Source organism: Salmo salar, chromosome 15 (genome assembly GCF_965601325.2).
Source record: "Salmo salar chromosome 15, fSalSal1, whole genome shotgun sequence".
NCBI lineage: Eukaryota > Metazoa > Chordata > Actinopteri > Salmoniformes > Salmonidae > Salmo > Salmo salar.
In genome coordinates this window covers 97,103,720-97,123,319 of record NC_138305.1, presented here as the reverse complement: position 1 = coordinate 97,123,319, position 19,600 = coordinate 97,103,720, and the positions used below count along the sequence as shown (strand labels likewise).

Sequence of the window (19,600 nt, the reverse complement as noted above, 5' to 3'; positions counted from 1 at the left end):
CACAGATGCACAAGGAGGGAAGACACAATAGGGCCAGAGAAAGAGAGAGATGACAAAATTGTGTTTTTCACAGGCAGCTTCCCGTGACATAGAGAGAGAGACGTATTCAACTCAAGCCAAAGGGCTCTTTACGCGCCAGGCCACATGAGACATGTTGCCAAAGCAATCAGACAGCATGATCCTTATACAGCTGCCTACAAATCACTATGTATAAAGCTAAATATCCAGACTCTCTCCCTGCACTGTATGAAGACACTATTGTAGTGTAACTGACATTCAAAGAACCCTTCTATTCTTCCTGGGAACATTAGAAGTCTCTCTCTCTCTCTCTCTCTCTCTCTCTCTCTCTCTCACTCACACACACAGCACCCCCGTGTTGCGGATGGAAACCTTTTTCCCCAGACCCTGCTAGGCTGATTCTGCTCTTGCCCTGAGAGAACACATACCATACATGACTAGACACAGAACACATACCAGCATGAATACTATACACTCCAGGCCCATACTCATATTGAGAAAACACAAAAGCACTGCAATCAAGTAATTAACACAAGCTGCAAGCCAATACCAGTGAAACAGCTTGTCACTACCCTCCACAGACATTATTCATGTTTCCATGTTATTGTTCTTGAAATACATGGTATGTGCCAGAGGCAGATGAAACTACAAGGGCTTTTGAAGTTTGATTAACTTCTCCAAAAAGTGCATATTTATTATTTATACAGTTAAGAATGTCAGACTGATGGTTGGTGATGTGAAATGCAGGGAAGAGAGAGAGAGAGCGAGAATGAGAGAGAGTGAGAGAGAGAGAGAGAGAGAGAGAGAGAGATTTGTGGAGGAATAGTCAATCAGGGCAGGCAAACCATCAAATATATGGATTACGGATATTAGCTGTAATTGCCAAAAAATACACAAAATCGCAGATAGTCAAGGTGGCACAGCCTGTGCTTTAACCAATGTAGTAAATCAAATCAAATCAAATGTATTTATATAGCCCTTGTTACATCAGCTGATATCTCAGTGCTGTACAGACACCCAGCCTAAAACCCCAAACAGCAAGCAATGCAGGTGTAGAAGCACGGTATACAGTACATCCATAATATATAGCTCTGGCTTTAACAATTAGGATCATTATGAGAGTTAACACAGTGTCTATATCCCAATGACACCCTATTCCCTATATAGTGCACCCAAATGGCCCTGGTCAAAAGTAGTGCACTAAATAGGGAAAAGGGTGTCATTTGGGACAAACACAGTGTAGCTACGCTGTGGAGAGAATACCCCTTCAGGCTGCGTGAAATCACCCCCGTTCCGTTCAGAAGGTAATTATATTAGAACTGTCCAAGATTAGAGCTCTATTGTCAGCTCAGAGATTAGAGCTCTATTGTCAGCTCAGAGATTATAGCTCTATTGTAAACTCAGAGATTAGAGCTCTATTGTCAGCTCAGAGATTATAGCTCTATTGTCAGCTCAGAGATTATAGCTCTATTGTCAGCTCAGAGATTATAGCTCTATTGTCAGCTCAGAGATTAGTGCTCTATTGTCAACTCAGAGATTATAGCTCTATTGTCAGCTCAGAGGTTATAGCTCTATTGTCAGCTCAGAGATTATATCTCTATTGTCAGCTCAGAGATTATAGCTCTATTGTCAGCTCAGAGATTATAGCTCTATTGTCAACTCAGAGATTATAGCTCTATTGTCAGCTCAGAGATTATAGCTCTATTGTCAGCTCAGAGATTATAGCTCTATTGTCAGCTCAGAGATTATAGCTCTATTGTCAGCTCAGAGATTATAGCTCTATTGTCAGCTCAGAGATCAAAAGGACTATCGTGTATCATCCTTTTACAGTTACGCATGGCTTTAAATTTCATCCTCACAGACACGACATCCATTTTATAATGGGCTCTATATCAAATGTATGTGAGGCTCTCAGAAGGTTTCATTCTTTTCCCTCCATTTCAAATTAATTCCTCTACATATTGATTAAATACTAGACTAGACTAGACTAGAATTAAATGAATACTCGTTTGATTCCTTCTTGACTTTTTTGTTACATGGTGGCTGAAAAAACTGCAAACAGACAGTTGCTCTTTATTAAGTAACCTATTTCAACCCAGAGCGGTATAAGAAGTGAGGTTGTGTGTGTTTACGTGTGTGTGTTTCCGTGCGTGTGTGCATATGTGTGTGTGTTTCTTTCCGTGCATGTGTGTGTGTGTGTTCTACTGTACCTTCCTCCTCACTAGACTGTCTGTGTATATTGCTGACAGGGGGGTGTATTGCTGTGTTAGAGGAAGTGGTTGCTGAGACAGAGACTGGTGAAGATCCCACTGTTGAACTTGAGCATCTTACGATCTTGAGCAGAGCCCTTTTGTCCCTGCTGATTGTGGGGACCAGGCTGTATCTGGATGTTCTCTCTGGCCACACAGAAGTCCTCTGCCTGACTTTAAGGGTCAGTGTTATCCAGGGTACAGCTGTTGCCTCTGCATGGGGGCTTGGGGACCAGGGTGACAGGAGCAAGTAGAGAAGCAGAATTTATCTTCAGTCTCCCCATCCTGGGATCGTCTCACTTTGCATCCATTCCTCCTTTTCCCTACTGTGTACTAGCTCTATCAGTCACTCTTTCTCTCTTCCCTGCTCGTCCCCAGCTTCATCAGTCACTCTTTCTCTCTTCCCTGCTCTGTCCCCAGCTTCATTAGTCACTCTTTCTCTCTTCCCTGCTCTGGCCCCAGCTTCATCAGTCACTCTTTCTCTCTTCCCTGCTCTGGCACCAGCTTCATCAGTCCCTCTTTCTCTCTTCCCTGCTCTGTCCCCAGCTTCATTAGTCACTCTTTCTCTCTTCCCTGCTCTGTCCCCAGCTTCATCAGTCACTCTTTCTCTCTTCCCTGCTCTGTCCCCAGCTTCATTAGTCACTCTTTCTCTCTTCCCTGCTCTGTCCCCAGCTTCATCAGTCCCTCTTTCTCTCTTCCCTGCTCTGGCACCAGCTTCATCAGTCACTCTTTCTCTCTTCCCTGCTCTGGCCCCAGCTTCATCAGTCACTCTTTCTCTCTTCCCTGCTCTGGCCCCAGCTTCATCAGTCACTCTTTCTGTCTTCCCTGCTCTGGCCCCAGCTTCATCAGTCACTCTTTCTCTCTTCCCTGCTCTGGCCCCAGCTTCATCAGTCACTCTTTCTCTCTTCCCTGCTCTGGCACCAGCTTCATCAGTCCCTCTTTCTCTCTTCCCTGCTCTGTCCCCAGTTTCATCCCTACCTCCCTGACCCTGAGATCTGGCCTCGACCCTCACCACTCTCATCCCAGGAGGCCCGACTGGGACCAGGGGAACAGGTTGGGATTCTGCTGTCTCTGAAGTCCAGGGTCTGGGCTGGTGTGGGGCTTCGCTTGGCGTCCTTGACATCCCTTGGCTCCCGGCGGCTGGTCACCGGGCTGGCCAACAGGCTGTGTGTATTCAGCAGGGATTCCGGACCCTGACCAGGCGTGCGTACAGGGATATTGCCCCTGGTCGGGGTGTGGTTGGGGTCGACTGCTACCACCACAGGTGTCCAGCTCTGTGGTGTAGTTGTGCTGCATGTTATTACTTTTGAGGTGACTGTTGTTGTCTGGTTGTCCTCTTTCTCCCCTGCTGCATTCTTCTCCACACGGTAACATTTCAGTCTTCACATTGTCAACAGTGGAGGAGATAATGACATTGTCACCGTCTTATAACTTGCCACTTTCTTTGAGAAGAACATCGGCACACAAGTTGCCTTGTCTCTCAAGGGTGATTTCTTCTCCTCTAGTTTGAGTTCACTACCTTTCCCACCCTCCAGGACAGAAACATCTTCCTGGTTCTCCTGTGTACTCAGGGTCTGTCCCTTCTCTGACCCATCCCCAGGCTCCCTCCCCTGGGTGATTGACCTGGCCTGCTCCCCTCCATGCGCTTCCACAGCCTCTACCTTAACCAGGGTGAGGGAGATGAGGTAGGTGGTGCCCTGGTGCAGTGTGTCGGCTCGGCTCATGTGATCAGGCTCCGGTAGACACACCATAGACAGATACATTCAGAAAGAGCTGACACTGACATGGATGAATGACTGACAAGCTTTGAAATCCTAATCCTCAAAAGAATATGACAGCAGGTGGGAGCAAACCTAGATAGAGAACAAGTGAGAGAGAGGGAGCTGAAGAGAGAGAGCTGAAGTATCTCCTCAAGGGATTACAACAGAACTGCTATACCTGCTCTAAGATGTATTTATTCCTTTACTTCACTCCCCTCTTCTCCCTCTTCATTGCTTTTAGATGTAGGATTCCAGTCATCCATTGTCAGTGTTTCAATTAAACTTCCATTCATTTTGTTGCAATGTACAAAAATACCATCTTCTGCCACAAATATCAAAAGAGACTGAAATCCATTCAGTAGCGTTCCAGTTGTGTTAAAACATCCTACAGTAAAAACATCTGGATAAAAGTGAGTATAAAAATCAGCTGTATAATATGGTTTCAATTATTAACTTGATTCTATTTGTGTTGTGTTGCCGCTCCCCCATCTCCAATAGTGTTCTACTTCCTGTCAACTTCCTGTCCCATATTCTATGCAAAATGCAAATCAGAAGGAAAAAAATCCCATTTCACTGAAACTGTCGATCAAGAGTGTCAGGAAAATCTGAAGGATTTCAATACTCCCATGTTGAACGGTATCAGAAAATATCCTCACAGAGTGCAGTTCAGACTATGGGTTATCCTCTTCAGCCATGTGTTCTGACAGCAGCCTCTACTCAGAGAAAGGTCTGAGCGAGAGACAGACGGCACAGTGATTAGGTTTGATGTGGATCAGGAAGAAAAAGCCACTAGGATCCAATCGCAGGCAGAGATCTGGAGATGCATGACCGAGTCACAGCGCCCGGCCACCATCACGGCTCTTTCCAACAGTTCCTGTGTCCTTCAATCGTGTCAGGCATTGGGCATGTCAATAGAGCCACCAGTCTGTGTGGCTGAGCCAAGCCTCTGCAATGAACAATGAACATCCCTGGCTCTGAATCTTTCTGCTATACAGACAACAGGTATGACATGAGTCCAAAACCCAGTCGCACAGCTGGTACCTGAGAGTATGGAAACGGAGAGAGAATCTTCTCAAGCCCTCCTCTAGATCCCCTTCTTGTGTGAGTGCCAAACCAAACAGAGAAGGAAAACCCTGTTTCTCTTCTTCCCCTCTCTCTCTCTCTTTTTTTACCTCTCTGCCTCTCAGCATGCAGACTGCGCACTGTCCCAGCTCTTCATTGCTCCTCCCCACCCATCACCCTCTCTCTCGCTCTTGCTCTCACGCTCTCTCCTTGTTGTGAAGAGGGAGGTGATGAGGTGTAGAGGAAAGGACTATTAAATCTGTAAACCATATTATGTCATAATGAACCCATGTATTTGTAATGAATACAATGGGAGACAGAGAGCTGGTTTCAAGCGCAGGGCGCAGCAGGTGTTTATTAGTAAAGGACCACAGGAGGAGGCAGGTAGCTGGGTCCAGGAGCAGGCAGAAGGTCATACACAGGAGGAGGCAGGTAGCTGGGTCCAGGGGCAGGCAGAAGGTCATACACAGGGGGTCCAAAGGCAACAGTACAGGCAGGGAAAAGGCTAGTACCGTAGTCCGGGAGATCAGGCAAGATATTGATGACAGGAAATCCGATAGGCAAAAGTACAGGCAGGGAATAGTCAAAAAGGCGCCGTTAGTGAGGACCGCCAAAACCTATGATACACAGGAGGACTAATATGGAAATAAACAGCGCTCTGACTAGAATGTGTACAAAAACAAACAATACCTCACAATGACAGGGTGCAAAGTACTGAACTAAGTGGTAATGACATACAGGTGTGTGAACAGGTGATCAGAATTCAGGTGATTGAAATCTGGGAAGTGAGCTGCGTTCAGGGGATCTATGTGTTTGAGAGTGTGAGCTGGAAAGTGGGCTGGAAAATGAGCTGCTTTCAGGGGATCTACGTGTTTGTGAGTGTGAGTTGGAAGCAGACGTTACAGTATTGATGTGAAAACTGAATTGCATTTACAGTGGGGGAAAAAAGTATTTGATCCCCTGCTGATTTTGTACATTTGCCCACTTACAAAGAAATGATCAGTCTATACTTTTAATAGTAGGTTTATTTGAACAGTGAGAGACAGAATAACAACAAAAAAATCCTGAAAAACGCATGTCAAAAATGTTATAAAATGATTTGCATTTTAATGAGGGAAATAAGTATTTGACCCCTCTGCAAAACATGACTTAGTACTTGGTGGCAAAACCCTTGTTGGCAATCACAGAGGTCAGACGTTTCTTGTAGTTGGCCACCAGGTTTGCACACATCTCAGGAGGGATTTTGTCCCACTCCTCTTTACAGATCTTCTCCAAGTCATTAATTAAGGTTTCGATGCTGACGTTTGGCAACTCGAACCTTCAGCTCCCTACACAGATTTTCTATGGGATTAAGGTCTGGAGACTGGCTAGGCCACTCCAGGACCTTAATGTGCTTCTTCTTGAGCCACTCCTTTGTTGCCTTGGCCGTGTGTTTTGGGTCATTGTCATACTGGAATACCCATCCACGACCCATTTTCAATGCCCTGGCTGAGTGAAGGAGGTTCTCACCCAAGATTTGACGGTACATGGCCCCGTCCATCGTCCCTTTGATGCGGTGAAGTTGTCCTGTCCCCTTAGCAGAAAAACACCCCCAAAGCATAATGTTTCCACCTCCATGTTTGACGGTGGAGATGGTGTTCTTGGGGTCATAGGCAGCATTCCTCCTCTTCCAAACACGGCGAGTTGAGTTGATGTCAAAGAGCTCCATTTTGGTCTCATCTGACCACAACACTTTCACCAGTTGTCCTCTGAGTCATTCAGATGTTCATTGGCAAACTTCAGACGGGCATGTATATGTATTCTTTAGCAGGGGGACCTTGCGGGCGCTGCAGGATTTCAGTCCTTCACGGCGTAGTGTGTTACCAATTGTTTTCTTGGTGACTATGGCCCCAGCTGCCTTGAGATCATTGACAAGATCCTCCCGTGTAGTTCTGGGCTGATTCCTCACCGTTCTCATGATCATTGCAACTCCACGAGGTGAGATCTTGCATGGAGCCCCAGGCCGAGGAATATTGACAGTTCTTTTGTGTTTCTTCCATTTGTGAATAATCGCACCAAATGTTGTCACCTTCTCACCAAGCTGCTTGGCGATGGTCTTGTAGCCCATTCCAGCCTTGTGTAGGTCTACAATCTTGTCCCTGACATCCTTGGAGAGCTCTTTAGTCTTGGCCATGGTGGAGAGTTTGGAATCTGATTGATTGATTGCTTCTGTTGACAGGTGTCTTTTTTACAGGTAACAAGCTGCAGTTAGGAGCTCCTAATCTCAGCTCGTTACCTGTATAAAAGACACCTGGGAGCCAGAAATCTTTCTGATTGAGAGGGGTCAAATACTTATTTCCCTCATTAAAATGCAAATCAATTCATAACATTTTTGACATGCGTTTTTCTGGATATTTTTGTTGTTATTCTGTCTCTCACTGTTCAAATAAACCTACCATTAAAATTATAGACTGATCCTTTCTTTGTCAGTGGGCAAATGTACAAAATCAGCAGTGGATCAAATACTTTTTCCCCCCACTGTATATGAACTATTATGATTGTAAAATGTGAACTTTGATAATAAAATAAAAATTAAGATTACAAAAAACAAAGATTCTAAAAAAAATTAAGATTCAAGAAACGAAAGTAAAAAGGGCTGGTGATAAAGCACAGAAACAAGCTGGTGCAAGAAGGAAGGAAAGACACACCAAAGGAAGAAAGATCAGAGAGAGAGAAAGAGAGAGAGGGGACGAGAGAATAATGAAAGAGGAAGGAGGTGTAGAGAGGGTAATGAAGAGTGACAGTGGAACAGAACAAGGGCGAGTGGAGAGGAAGAAAAATAGAGACTGACTTCACATTCTCCTCTACCTTGTCTGTTCTTTTTATACCACAGCTGTCTGAAGATCTGTCATCACAGCCACTCAGTGTTATGGTTATCATCAGCTTCCCCCTCAGGCTTTACTCAAGATGCTGATCTGGCTTGTTACTAAGGTGCTAGGATCTTCCCAGCTCCAGTGGGTGAACAATTGTCCTTGCTCCTCTCATACTCTTTTACCAAAGGATCTCTGTGTGTGTGTGTGTGTGTGTGTGTGTGTGTGTGTGTGTGTGTGTGTGTGTGTGTGTGTGTGTGTGTGTGTGTGTGTGTGTGTGTGTGTGTGTGTCTGTCAGCGTGTGTGTGTGTGTCTGCGTGTGTGTATGTGAGTGACGATCCCTGTGTGAATGTGCTGATCTGTAGCATCTATACCACATACAGGATGTGTTCATTAGCAGTGTGAGAAGGTGAGAACATAATCGACATCAAAAAGATCATTTCAAGCTAAATTCATTACAAGAAAAAATCAAAATAAAATGTTCTATAATAGACTCATTAATGTCGTAATACATCTCTATGACACATTTCATATTTTTTCTACACACATTTTATGGGTTTCCTTTGTTAAAACCTGTTGTCTACGAACAGTTTTGCGAGGGTTGTATATGTTTAGAATCTTCACATACACTAGAAATCTCAGTCTCTCCCTGCTGACATCCTAATACACAACATCTGACTACCCACCTTTCTCCCCCCTACTCTCCCTCCCTCTACCCTCTCACTGTCGCTGAGGGAGCCATGACCACACGGAATACAAAAGATTCTGACAGCGTTTCAGTTACAGGGGGGAAACGCAACCTAGAAATAACATGACTACAGTCTCAAACACAGGGGAAGTGAATTCATGCGACTAATGCAACATATTGTTTTTGGAGAGCAGGTCAATTTATGTGTAAACATCTTGCAGAACATCTAAAACAGGAACAACTGCCGTGTGTCCATATAATCCATTTTTTTGTGTTGAATTACTCACGTGCAAGAGGTTTATGTATATTTCTGTTCTGTTTCTTGATTAATCTAATGAATCTGATATAGACACCCACAGATTTGAGATGGAAGAATCCAGTTGCACAAGGCAAGAAATATCAGAGATGTGTGCGCTCCCCTCTCTCTTTTTCTCTCTCGCTCTCTCTCCCTGTCTCACACACGTGCACACACACACAGAGAAAGAGAGAGAGAGAGAGAGAGAGAGAGAGAGAGAGAGAGAGAGAGAGAGAGAGTCAGATGGACACTGACAGACAGCAGTGTTCAGGCTGTGATTTTTCATATTATTTCATCTTTGCTGTGAACCATCCCTGGTCCTCTTTAATTAGTTTTCTCTACATATATCTCCCACCCTCTTGGCATGCTGAAGTGAACAGAGCTGCTGTATGTGACAGATCCCAATTCAAATGGCTTCATTCTGCACCCTGGAGCATCACTTCTTCTCCCCATTCATTCGACTAGCATTCAATTCCTAACAGAAACGCCCCTCTTTCCACCAGTGTACTCCACACTATGTAAGCATCCCAAATGGTATCCATCTGAGATGGACATTCTTTGATCATGGCTGCCATTGAACTTTTGATAGCCAAACTTATGAATTACAGTGCCTTCAGAAAGTATTCATATCCTTAGACTCGTTTCACATTTTGTTGTGTTACTGTCTGAATTCAAAACGGATTAAATATACTTTTTTTCTCACCCATCTACACACAATTCCCCATAATGACGAAGTGAAAACATGTTTTTTGACATTTTTGCAAATGTATTGAAGTCATCACATCCCTGAGTCAATACATGATAGAATCACCACTGGCAGCATTTACAGCTATGACTTTTTCTGGGTAAGTCTCTAAGAGCTTTGCGCACCTGGATTGTACAATATTTGCACATTATTCTTTAAATAATTCTTCAAGCTCTGTCAACTTGGTTGTTGATCATTGCCATTGCTAGACAGACATTTTCAAGTATTTTCATAGATTTTTAAGCCGATTTAAGTCAAAACTGTATCTAAGCCACTCAGAAACATTCAATGTCATCTTAGTAAGCAACTCCAGTGTATATTTGGCCTTGTGTTTTAGGTTATTGTTCTGCTGAAAGGTGAATTTGTCTCCCAGTGTCTGTTGGAAACCAGACTGAACCAGGATTTCCTCTAGGATTTTGCCTGTTCTTAGCTCGATTCCGTTTATTTTTGTTCAAAAAATCTCCCTAGTCCTTGCAGATGACAAGCATAGCCACAACATGATGCAGCCAATTCTAAGCTTGAAAATATGAAGAGTGGTACTCAGTGTTGTGTTGTGTTGGATTTGCTCCAAACATAACTGTATTCAGGACATGAAGTTAATTTCTTTGCCACATTTTCTTCCAGTTTTACTTTAGTTCCTTATTGCAAACAGGAGGCATGTTTTGGAATATTTTTATTCTGTACAGGCTTCCTTTTTTTCACTCTGTCATTTAGATTTGTATTGTGGAGTAACTACAATGTTGCTGATCCATCCTCAGTTTTCTCCTATCACAACCATTAAACTCTGTAACTGTTATAAAGTCACCATTGGCCTCATGGTGAAATCACTGAGCGATTTCCTTCCTCTTTGGCAACTGAGCTAGGAAGGACATCTGTATCTTTGTAGTGACTGGGTGTATTGATACACCATCCACAGTGTAAACAACTTCACCATCCTCAAAGGAATATTCAGTGTTTGCTTTTTTTTTACCCATCTACCAATATGTGCCCTTCTTTGCGAGGCATTGGAAAACCTCCCTGGTCTTTGTGGTTGAATCAGTGTTTGAAATTCACTGCTCGACTGAGGGACCTTACAGATAATTGTATGTGTGGGTTACAGAGATGAGGTAGTCATTCTAAATCATGTTAAACACTATTATTGCACACAGAGTGAGTCCATGCAGCTTATTACGTGACTTCTTAAGCACATTTTAAATCCTGAACTTATTTAGGCTTGCCATAACAAAGGAGTTGAATACTTATTGACTCAAGACATTTCAGTTTTTTTTTATTTACTTTGTAAAAATGTCGATAAACATTATGGGGTATTGTGTGTAGGCCAGAGACACAACATCTCAATTTAATACATTTTTAATTCAGGCTGTAACACAACAAAATGTGGAAAAAGTCAAGGTGTGTGAATACTTTCTGAAGGCACTGTATGTAAAATAAATGTTTGAATGTATATTAGGCATATATTTCTAAGGCCATGCAGAGGTCTGGCAGATCATACACATCTACTCAAAACGTGTCAACACATAGTTCTGTGTCCCAAATGGCACACTATTCCCTATACATTTGCACTACTTTCGACCATAGCCCTACACACTTTATTTTTTCCTCCAGGTCTTATCTTATTTGTGTAAATATTTGCAGCATTTTGAGGGGGTGACACCTTTGGTTGGGGATGGGTGGGGGAGTGGTTGTGGGAGGGCAATAGAAAGAAATAGAAATACTAGAAGGAACAAAGGCTCCAGAGTGGCGCAGCAGTCTAAGGCAATGCATCTCAGTGCAAGAGGTGTCACTACAGTTCTTGGTTTGATTCCAGGCTCTATCACATCTGGTTGTGATTGGGAGTCCAATAGTGCGGTGCACAATTGTCCCAGGGCTGTCTGGGTATGGCTGGGTAGGCCATCATTGTAAATAAGAATGTGTTCTTAACTGACTTGCCTAGTTAAATAATAATAAAATGTGCAGTATGAAGAAAATAGGGTCCCATTTGGGACGCAGACACAGAGTAGTAAAGCACCAGTGGCTCTCAACTATTCTAGTGACTTTTGTCTCATCAGTCAAACGGAAGAGTGACTAGCTCTCCTTTATTAAATCATACATTCATGATCCACATAGCAATGGTTAACCAATTACTTTATGCAATTTAATCTCATTCACTTGTTAAACAGAGACAAACAACGAGAATGAGGATGAGAGTAATACATTGAGTCTCTGTGAAGTCAAGAAAATAACTAAACAACTGTGGGAGGCCGGATGAAGGAAGTGACAAAAGCGACACAATTCGCATGCAAACTATGGTGCTGAGAAACTGTCCTGGTCTGAGAGGAAATGGCTTTGAGAGCAACAGAAAAATAAGAAGAGTGGCAGACAGACAGGAAGTAGGCTAGAAGCCCAGAGTTCTGGGTTGAACAAACCTGCTGCCATGGCAATGACCACAGAGACAGGTTAGTTAAAAGTGTTGTCACTGAACTGATAGAGAGGATGTGTGGAAGAAAGAGTCACAACCTCAGTCAAACACAGGAAGCTACAAGAGGTTGATCTGATCATGATCTGAAGTCAGTTGTTTTTTCTAATACACTCACAAGGTACAAACAAACTGGACCACTAAGCAACTGTACTATAGTAAATGGGCTAAAAAATACCTCACATTGGCTAATCGAAAACAAGAGGGAGCATAGCTAGAAACTCATTTACAACATAAAACTGCATAAATCACGTGTGAATGCTATATGACAAGTTCAGTTCAGTAACACCATGGTATAGGTCACAGCAATTGAAAATTGAATATTCTAGTTTCAATTGAAACACAGCTTGCCCGTGTTGTAATGAGAGGAGAGCTTACCTTGAAAACTGTGGAGGTAAACCTTAAGGCCAGAGCGGAGCTGCTGATCACCTACCCTGTCAAACTGCTTAAACAGTTTCTTGATTGTGTTCTGAACGGATTCGTGTCGTTTTACCTCTGCTCTTATGGCACTTGACTGAGACAATTTATTGCTGCTATTCATCTTGAAGTATGTAGATTGAAATAAACTGGTTAAATAATCCAGTTGCTTCAGCCCATTTGAACTCCTCTCTTTTTCATTACACAACTGTTCATTCCGTTAAAATGCAAAAAAATATACTCCAAGAGAAGGTTACACTCAATAGTTTAGATCGCAGGACACCAGAGCTCTCATTGCAACGTTTTTCAATTTCCTCTGACAGCTTTGAAATCACTTCCTTATTTCAAACGATATTTTTTACTGTGTGGTTGCTTGCTTTTTGTTAAAGGAGAGTCTTCTGTGCACCAGGGCTAGCCTACACATTGTAAAGGTCCCTACGGCTGATTCAAAAATCACTCTATTTTCTCAACAATGTTTAGAATTTATATGATTATACAATTTCATGTATAATATGTACATAAACTGTTGGTGTTTATTGAGCTACATGTATTAACAATAGGACTGCATTGTTGGTTAACGGCTTGTAAGTAAGCATTTCAAGCATTCATACCTGTTGTATTCGGCGCATGTGACAAATAAAAATGTATTTGATTTGAAATAACAAGAGCCTCTGTCCCTAGATGGTGAGGCTTGGATCTGAAATGGGGTGTCATGGCTCATAATGTCAATCACAGTGATGGATAGTAGGTTCATGTTCAGGTTCATGCTTTAGCACACTCTTCCAACCCGGATGTCCTAGCCGTGTCTGAATCCTGGCTTAGGAAGACCACCAAAAGCTCTGAAATCTCCATCCCTAACTACAACATTTTCAGACAAGATATAACGGCCAAAGGGGGTGGTGTTGCAATCTACTGCGGAGATAGCCGGCAGAGTTCTGTCCTACTATCCAGGTCTGTACCCAAACAATTTGAACTACTTTTAAAAATCCACCTCTCTAAAAACAAGTCTCTCACTGTTGCCACCTGCTATAGACCACCTTCTGCTCCCAGCTGTGCTCTGGACACCATATATGAACTGATTGCCCCCCATCTATCTTCAGAGCTTGTGCTGCTAGGTGACCTAAACTGGGACATGCTTAACACCCCAGCCATCCTACAATCTAAGCTTGATGCCCTCAATCTCACACAAATTATCAATGAACCTACCAGGTACCACCCCAAAGCCGTAAGCACTGGCACCCTCATAGATATCATCCTAACCAACTTGCCCTCTAAATACACCTCTGCTGTTTTCAACCAAGATCTCAGCGATCATTGCCTCATTGCCTGCATCACTGTCAAACGCTCCCTAAAACACTTCAGCGAGCAGGCTTTTCTAATCGACCTGGCTGGGGTATCCTGGAAGGATATTGACCTCATCCCTTCAGTAGAGGATGCCTGGTTATTTTTAAATGCTTAAATAAGCATGCCCCATTCAAGAAATTTAGAACCAGGAAAAGATATAGCCCTTGGTTCTCTCCAGACCTGACTGCCCTTAACCAACACAAAAACATCCTGTGGCGTTCTGCATTAGCATCGAACAGCCCCCGTGATATACAACTTTTCAGGGAAGTTAGAAACCAATATACACAGGCAGTTAGAAAAGCCAAGGCTAGCTTTTTCAAGCAGAAATTTGCTTCCTGCAACACAAACTCAAAAAAATTCTGGGACACTGTAAAGTCCTTGGAGAATAAGAGCACCTCCTCCCAGCTGCCCAATGCACTGAGGCTAGGAAACTCTGTCACCACCGATAAATCCACTATAATTGAGAATTTCAATAAGCATTTTTCTACGGCTGGCAATGCTTTCCACCTGGCTACACCTACCCCGGTCAACAGCACTGCACCCCCCACAGCAACTCGCCCAAGCCTTCCCCATTTCTCCTTCTCCCAAATCCAGTCAGCTGATGTTCTGAAAGAGCTGCAAAATCTGGACGCCTACAAATCAGCCAGGCTAGACAATCTGGACCCTTTCTTTCTAAAATTATCTGCAGAAATTGTTGCAACCCCTATTACTAGCCTGTTCAACCTCTCTTTCGTGTCATCTGAGATTCCCAAAGATTGGAAAGCAGCTGCGGTCATCCCCCTCTTCAAAGGGGGGGACACTCTTGACCCAAACTGCTACAGACCTATATCTATCCTACCCTGCCTCTCTAAAGTCTTCGAAAGCCAAGTCATCAAACAGATTACTGACCATTTCGAATCCCACCGCACCTTCTCCGCTATGCAATCTGGTTTCAGAGCTGGTCATGGGTACACCTCAGCCACGCTCAAGGTCCTAAACGATATCTTAACCGCCATCGCTAAGAAACAATACTGTGCAGCTGTATTCATTGACCTGACCAAGGCTTTCGACTCTGTCAATCACCACATCCTCATCGGCAGACTCAACAGCCTTGGTTTCTCAAATGATTGCCTTGCCTGGTTCACCAACTACTTCTCTGATAGAGTTCAGTGTGTCAAATCGGAGGGCCTGTTGTCCGAGCCTCTGGCAGTCTCTACAGGGGTGCCACAGGGTTCAATTCTTGGGCCGACTCTTTTCTCTGTATACATCAATGATGTCGCTCTTTCTGCTGGTGAGTCTCTGACCCACCTCTATGCAGACAACACCATTCTGTATACGTCTGGCCCTTCTTTGGACACTGTGTTAACTACCCTCCAGACGAGCTTCAATGTCATACAACTCTCCTTCTGTGGCCTCCAACTGCTAATAAATGCAAGTAAAACTTAATGCATGCTCTTCAACCGATCGCTGCCTGCACCTGCCCGCCCGTCCAGCATCACTACTCTGGATGGTTCTGACTTAGAATATGTGGACAACTACAAATACCTAGGTGTCTGGTTAGACTGTAAACTCTCCTTCCAGACTCACATCAAACATCTCCAATCCAAAGTTAAATCTAGAATTGGCTTCCTATTTCGCAACAAAGCATCTTTCACTCATGCTGCCAAACATACCCTCGTAAAACTGACCATCCTACCGATCCTCGACTTCGGTGATGTCATTTACAAAATAGCCTCCAACACCCTACTCAATAAATTGGATGCAATCTATCACAGTGCCATCTGTTTTGTCACCAAAGCCCGATATACTACCCACCACTGCGACCTGTATGCTCTTGTTGGCTGGCCCTCGCTTCATACTCGTCGCCAAACCCACTGGCTCCAGGTCATCTACAAGACCCTGCTAGGTAAAGTTCCCCCTTATCTCAGCTCGCTGGTCACCACAGCAGCACCCACTTGTAGCACGCGCTCCAGCAGGTATATCTCTCTGGTCACCCCCAAAGCCAACTCCTCCTTCGGCCGCCTCTCCTTCCAGTTCTCTGCTGCCAATGACTAGAACGAACTGCAAAAAATCTCTAAAACTGGAAACACTTATCTCCCTCACTGGCTTTAAGCACCAGCTGTCAGAGCAGCTCACAGATTACTGCGCCTGTACATAGCCCATCTATAATTTAGCCCAAACAACTACCACTTCCCCTACTGTATTTATTTATTTATTTATTTATTTTGCTCCTTTGCACCCCATTATTTCTATTTCTACTTTGCACTTTCTTCCACTGCAAATCTACCATTCCAGTGATTTACTTGCTATTTTGTATTTACTTCGCCACCATGGCCTTTATTGGCTTTACCTCCCTTATCTCACCTCATTTGCTCACTTTGTATATAGACTTATTTTTCTACTGTATTATTGACTGTATGTTTGTTTTACTCCATGTGTAACTCTGTGTTGTTGTATGTGTCAAACTGCTTGCTTTATCTTGGCCGGTCGCAATTGTAAATGAGAACTTGTTCTCAACTTGCCTACCTGGTTAAATAAAGGTGAAATAAAGAAAAAAGAAAAAATGTTTACATAATAATCATCAGCCTCCTCTCTCAATTCAATTTAATTCAAAGGGCTTTATTGTCATGTGAAACATATTTACATTGTCAAAGCAAGTTAAATAGATAATAAGCAAAAGTGAAATAAACAATTAGAAATGAACAGTAAACATTACACTCAAAAAAGTTTCAACAGAACAGAGACATTTCAAATGTTATATTATGGCTATGTACAGCGTATGTACAGCGTTGTACGAAAGGGAAAATCTCTCTCTCTCTCACCCCTATTTCTCTGAACCATGTTGCTTAATCCTTGTCAAGGCTTGTCAAAGTAGCCAACCAACTACATTGAACTAGATTCTATTAAAAAATGATGACATTTGGAACATTTTGCACATTTTCTCTTTTAAATACTCTAAACACAGAGATAATGGACTTGATGATTTTATGTCTTGTGAAAACGTCATGACACCTCCCTCTTTTCACTTGTGTGCAGGGGGATCTTAAACGGAAGCAAATACAACGAAACTGGGAGGGACCTATCTGAATTTGTCCAATAGAAACTCTTGTTTTAGTTGCAACTGTTTGGACAAGTTAGGGGGTTCGATTAATCTAGCCCGGGCGCCTGTGTAGGCGTGTTTCACACCAGCTGAAAGCTGATTGCATTCAATTTGGAACCGGGCTGCCTCTTGGGCAAGAGCCAGGTGCCCCGTTCTATACAACAAAAGTGACGTAATTAAGCATGTGTAGTAATAAGTAGGATTCTGTGTTTTCACATGCAAAAGTAATTAATTACATGCTGCCTTGTTTGAGAAAAGAGGGAAGATGGCAGAAGCTGATGTTCTGTTAGAAACTGATGGTGGGTCGGGTGAAAATGAGAGTAGTCGTGAAAAAGAAAGGAAACAAAATAAATAAAGTTGTGATGGAAACTAAGAAATAACTAGATAGAATAATTTATAGACGGAGTGAGGGTTTTGGATCAACGTTACCTGGGTGATCGGTTCGAAGTCATAAAGAGTATCATGAATGCGTTGGGTGAGGTGGCATCGGTGAGTCACACGATCTGGTTTTATTCCGATTTTTTTGTGTGTCTGCAGAACAGAAGAAGCGTACTTTGCGCCTCAAAAATATGTTTGAATGGAAGGTTTTGTGTATAGATTTCCGAGGCAGGGCGCCTGTCAAGGGGGTTATTTCTGGGGTTGCACATTATATACCTGAGGAAGTATACTTCCAGGTAGCCTAGTGGTTAGATCAAATCCCCGAGCTGACAAGGTACAAATCTGTCTTTCTGCCCCTGAACAAGGCAGTTAACCCACTGTTCCTGGGCCGTCATTGAAAATAAGAATTTGTTCTTAACTGACTTGTCTCGTAAAATCAAAAATACCGAGGTAAAGACAGTTTCAGGACGGATATTTGCCTGTAATTTTCCTTATGGCCACCAACAGCAGTTAGGGACCGTCAACATAGTGACAAATCAAATGTTTCAAATTCCAATAGCTCTTGACCATTACTCCTAAAATGTTCAAAACTGGTTGTAGCTAACCCGATGGCATAGACACACATTGCACACACTTTTTTTTTTGATTTACATCTCGCACTATTTTAAATTATTTATTTACATTTTTGAATTTCAATAGCTCATTGGTTATGTGACCTAATGACTTCAAACAAGGTTCAGAATGTCAACTCAGTGGGCCTACATATTGCACACCCTTTAGTTTGTCCATTTTTATCTCAAGATTTTACATACATTTTTCAAAATGTAAAATTTCAATGTGAAACATTGTTTTTCATGAGACCTACCTGTGCGCCTTCCTTTAAGCACCTCTGTTCGAACACCTCTCCTGTCCTTGATCCATACCACATACAGCCATTTGTGGATCTTTTCAGTGTCCATGTGAAAGATATATTTTTTTATCACCCATGTAAAATGAAGGCCTGCAAAGCTTACAGATTTAAGTCTAATAGCATGAGATGAAAGTAGACAAACATCAGAGTGTGCGATATGAAGGCAAATTCAGTGGACATTCTGAACCTTGTTTGAAGTCAGTAGGTCACATGACCAAGGAGCTAGTGAAATTTAAAATTCAGAAAAATTCATGTCAAATCTTGTGAGATGAAAATGGACAAACTAAAGGGTGTGCAATATAGAAGGGTAGTCAGTGTACATTCTGCACCTTGTTTGAAGTCCTTAGGTCACATGACCAAGGAGCTATTGACATTTTTTATGTTTAAAAAATTCATGTAAAATCTTGTGAGATGAAAATGGACAAACTAAAGGATGTGCAATGTGTAGGCCCACTAACCTTGTTTGAAGTCAGTAGGTCACATGACCAATGAGCTATTGAAATTTTACATTTTGAAAAATTAATGTAAAATCTTGTGAGATGAAAATAGACAAACTAAAGGGTGTGCAATCTGTAGGCCCACTGAGTGGACATTCTGAACCTTGTTTGAAGTCATTAGGTCACATGACCAAGGAGCTATTTCAATTTAGAAAAATGTATGTAAAATCATGTGAGATGAAAATGGACAAACTAAAGGGTGTGCAATGTGTAGGCCCACTGAGTGGACATTCTGAACCTTGTTTGAAGTCAGTAGTTCACATGACCAAGGAGCTATTGAAATTCGAATGTGAAAAAAGTTTGTACTTTGTACTAATTCAACTTGGAATACAAAATGCTGCTCACATTTCCAAATGTTTATTAGCTTTGGAAAGTGAATAAATGTCCAAATCGTGAAAATAAGATACATTTTTCCAACAACATGACACTTATTTGGAGTCTGTGGCTCAAGTGGTTGTAAAGCTATTGAGGTTTGAAAGCGCGAATATCCATCGAATATCCAACTTAAAACTGTCTTTACCTCGGTAACAAAAATATAAAGTGCTGGTCCCATCTTTCATGAGCTGAAATAGAGATACCAGAAAGTTTCTATATACACAAACGTTTATTTCGGCACAAAATTTGTTTTCATCCCTGTTGGTGAGCATTTATCCTTTGTCAAGATAATCCCTCCACCTGACAGGTGTGGCATATCAAGAAGCTGATTAAGCAGCATGATCATCACACAGGTGCACCTTGTGCTAGGGGACAATAAAAGGCCACTCTAAAATGTGCAGTTTTGTCACACAACACAATGCCACAGATGTCTCGAGTTTTGTGGGAGCGTGCAATTGGCATGCTGCCTGCAGGAGCGT

At 42.6% G+C, this 19,600-nt stretch overlaps 1 protein-coding gene across 1 annotated transcript in view; it reads right to left on the bottom strand.

Annotated features, from left to right (window-relative positions):
* LOC106572591 (arf-GAP with GTPase, ANK repeat and PH domain-containing protein 2) overlaps window positions 1-12,873 on the bottom strand; it is a 28,842-nt gene extending 15,969 nt beyond the window's left edge. The window contains exon 1 of the mRNA XM_014146913.3: window positions 12,500-12,873. Coding sequence (XP_014002388.1) covers window positions 12,500-12,662 — 163 coding nt within the window. The 5' untranslated portion in view covers window positions 12,663-12,873. The remainder of the gene's footprint in view (window positions 1-12,499) is intronic.
* Window positions 12,874-19,600: the final 6,727 nt, after the last annotated feature.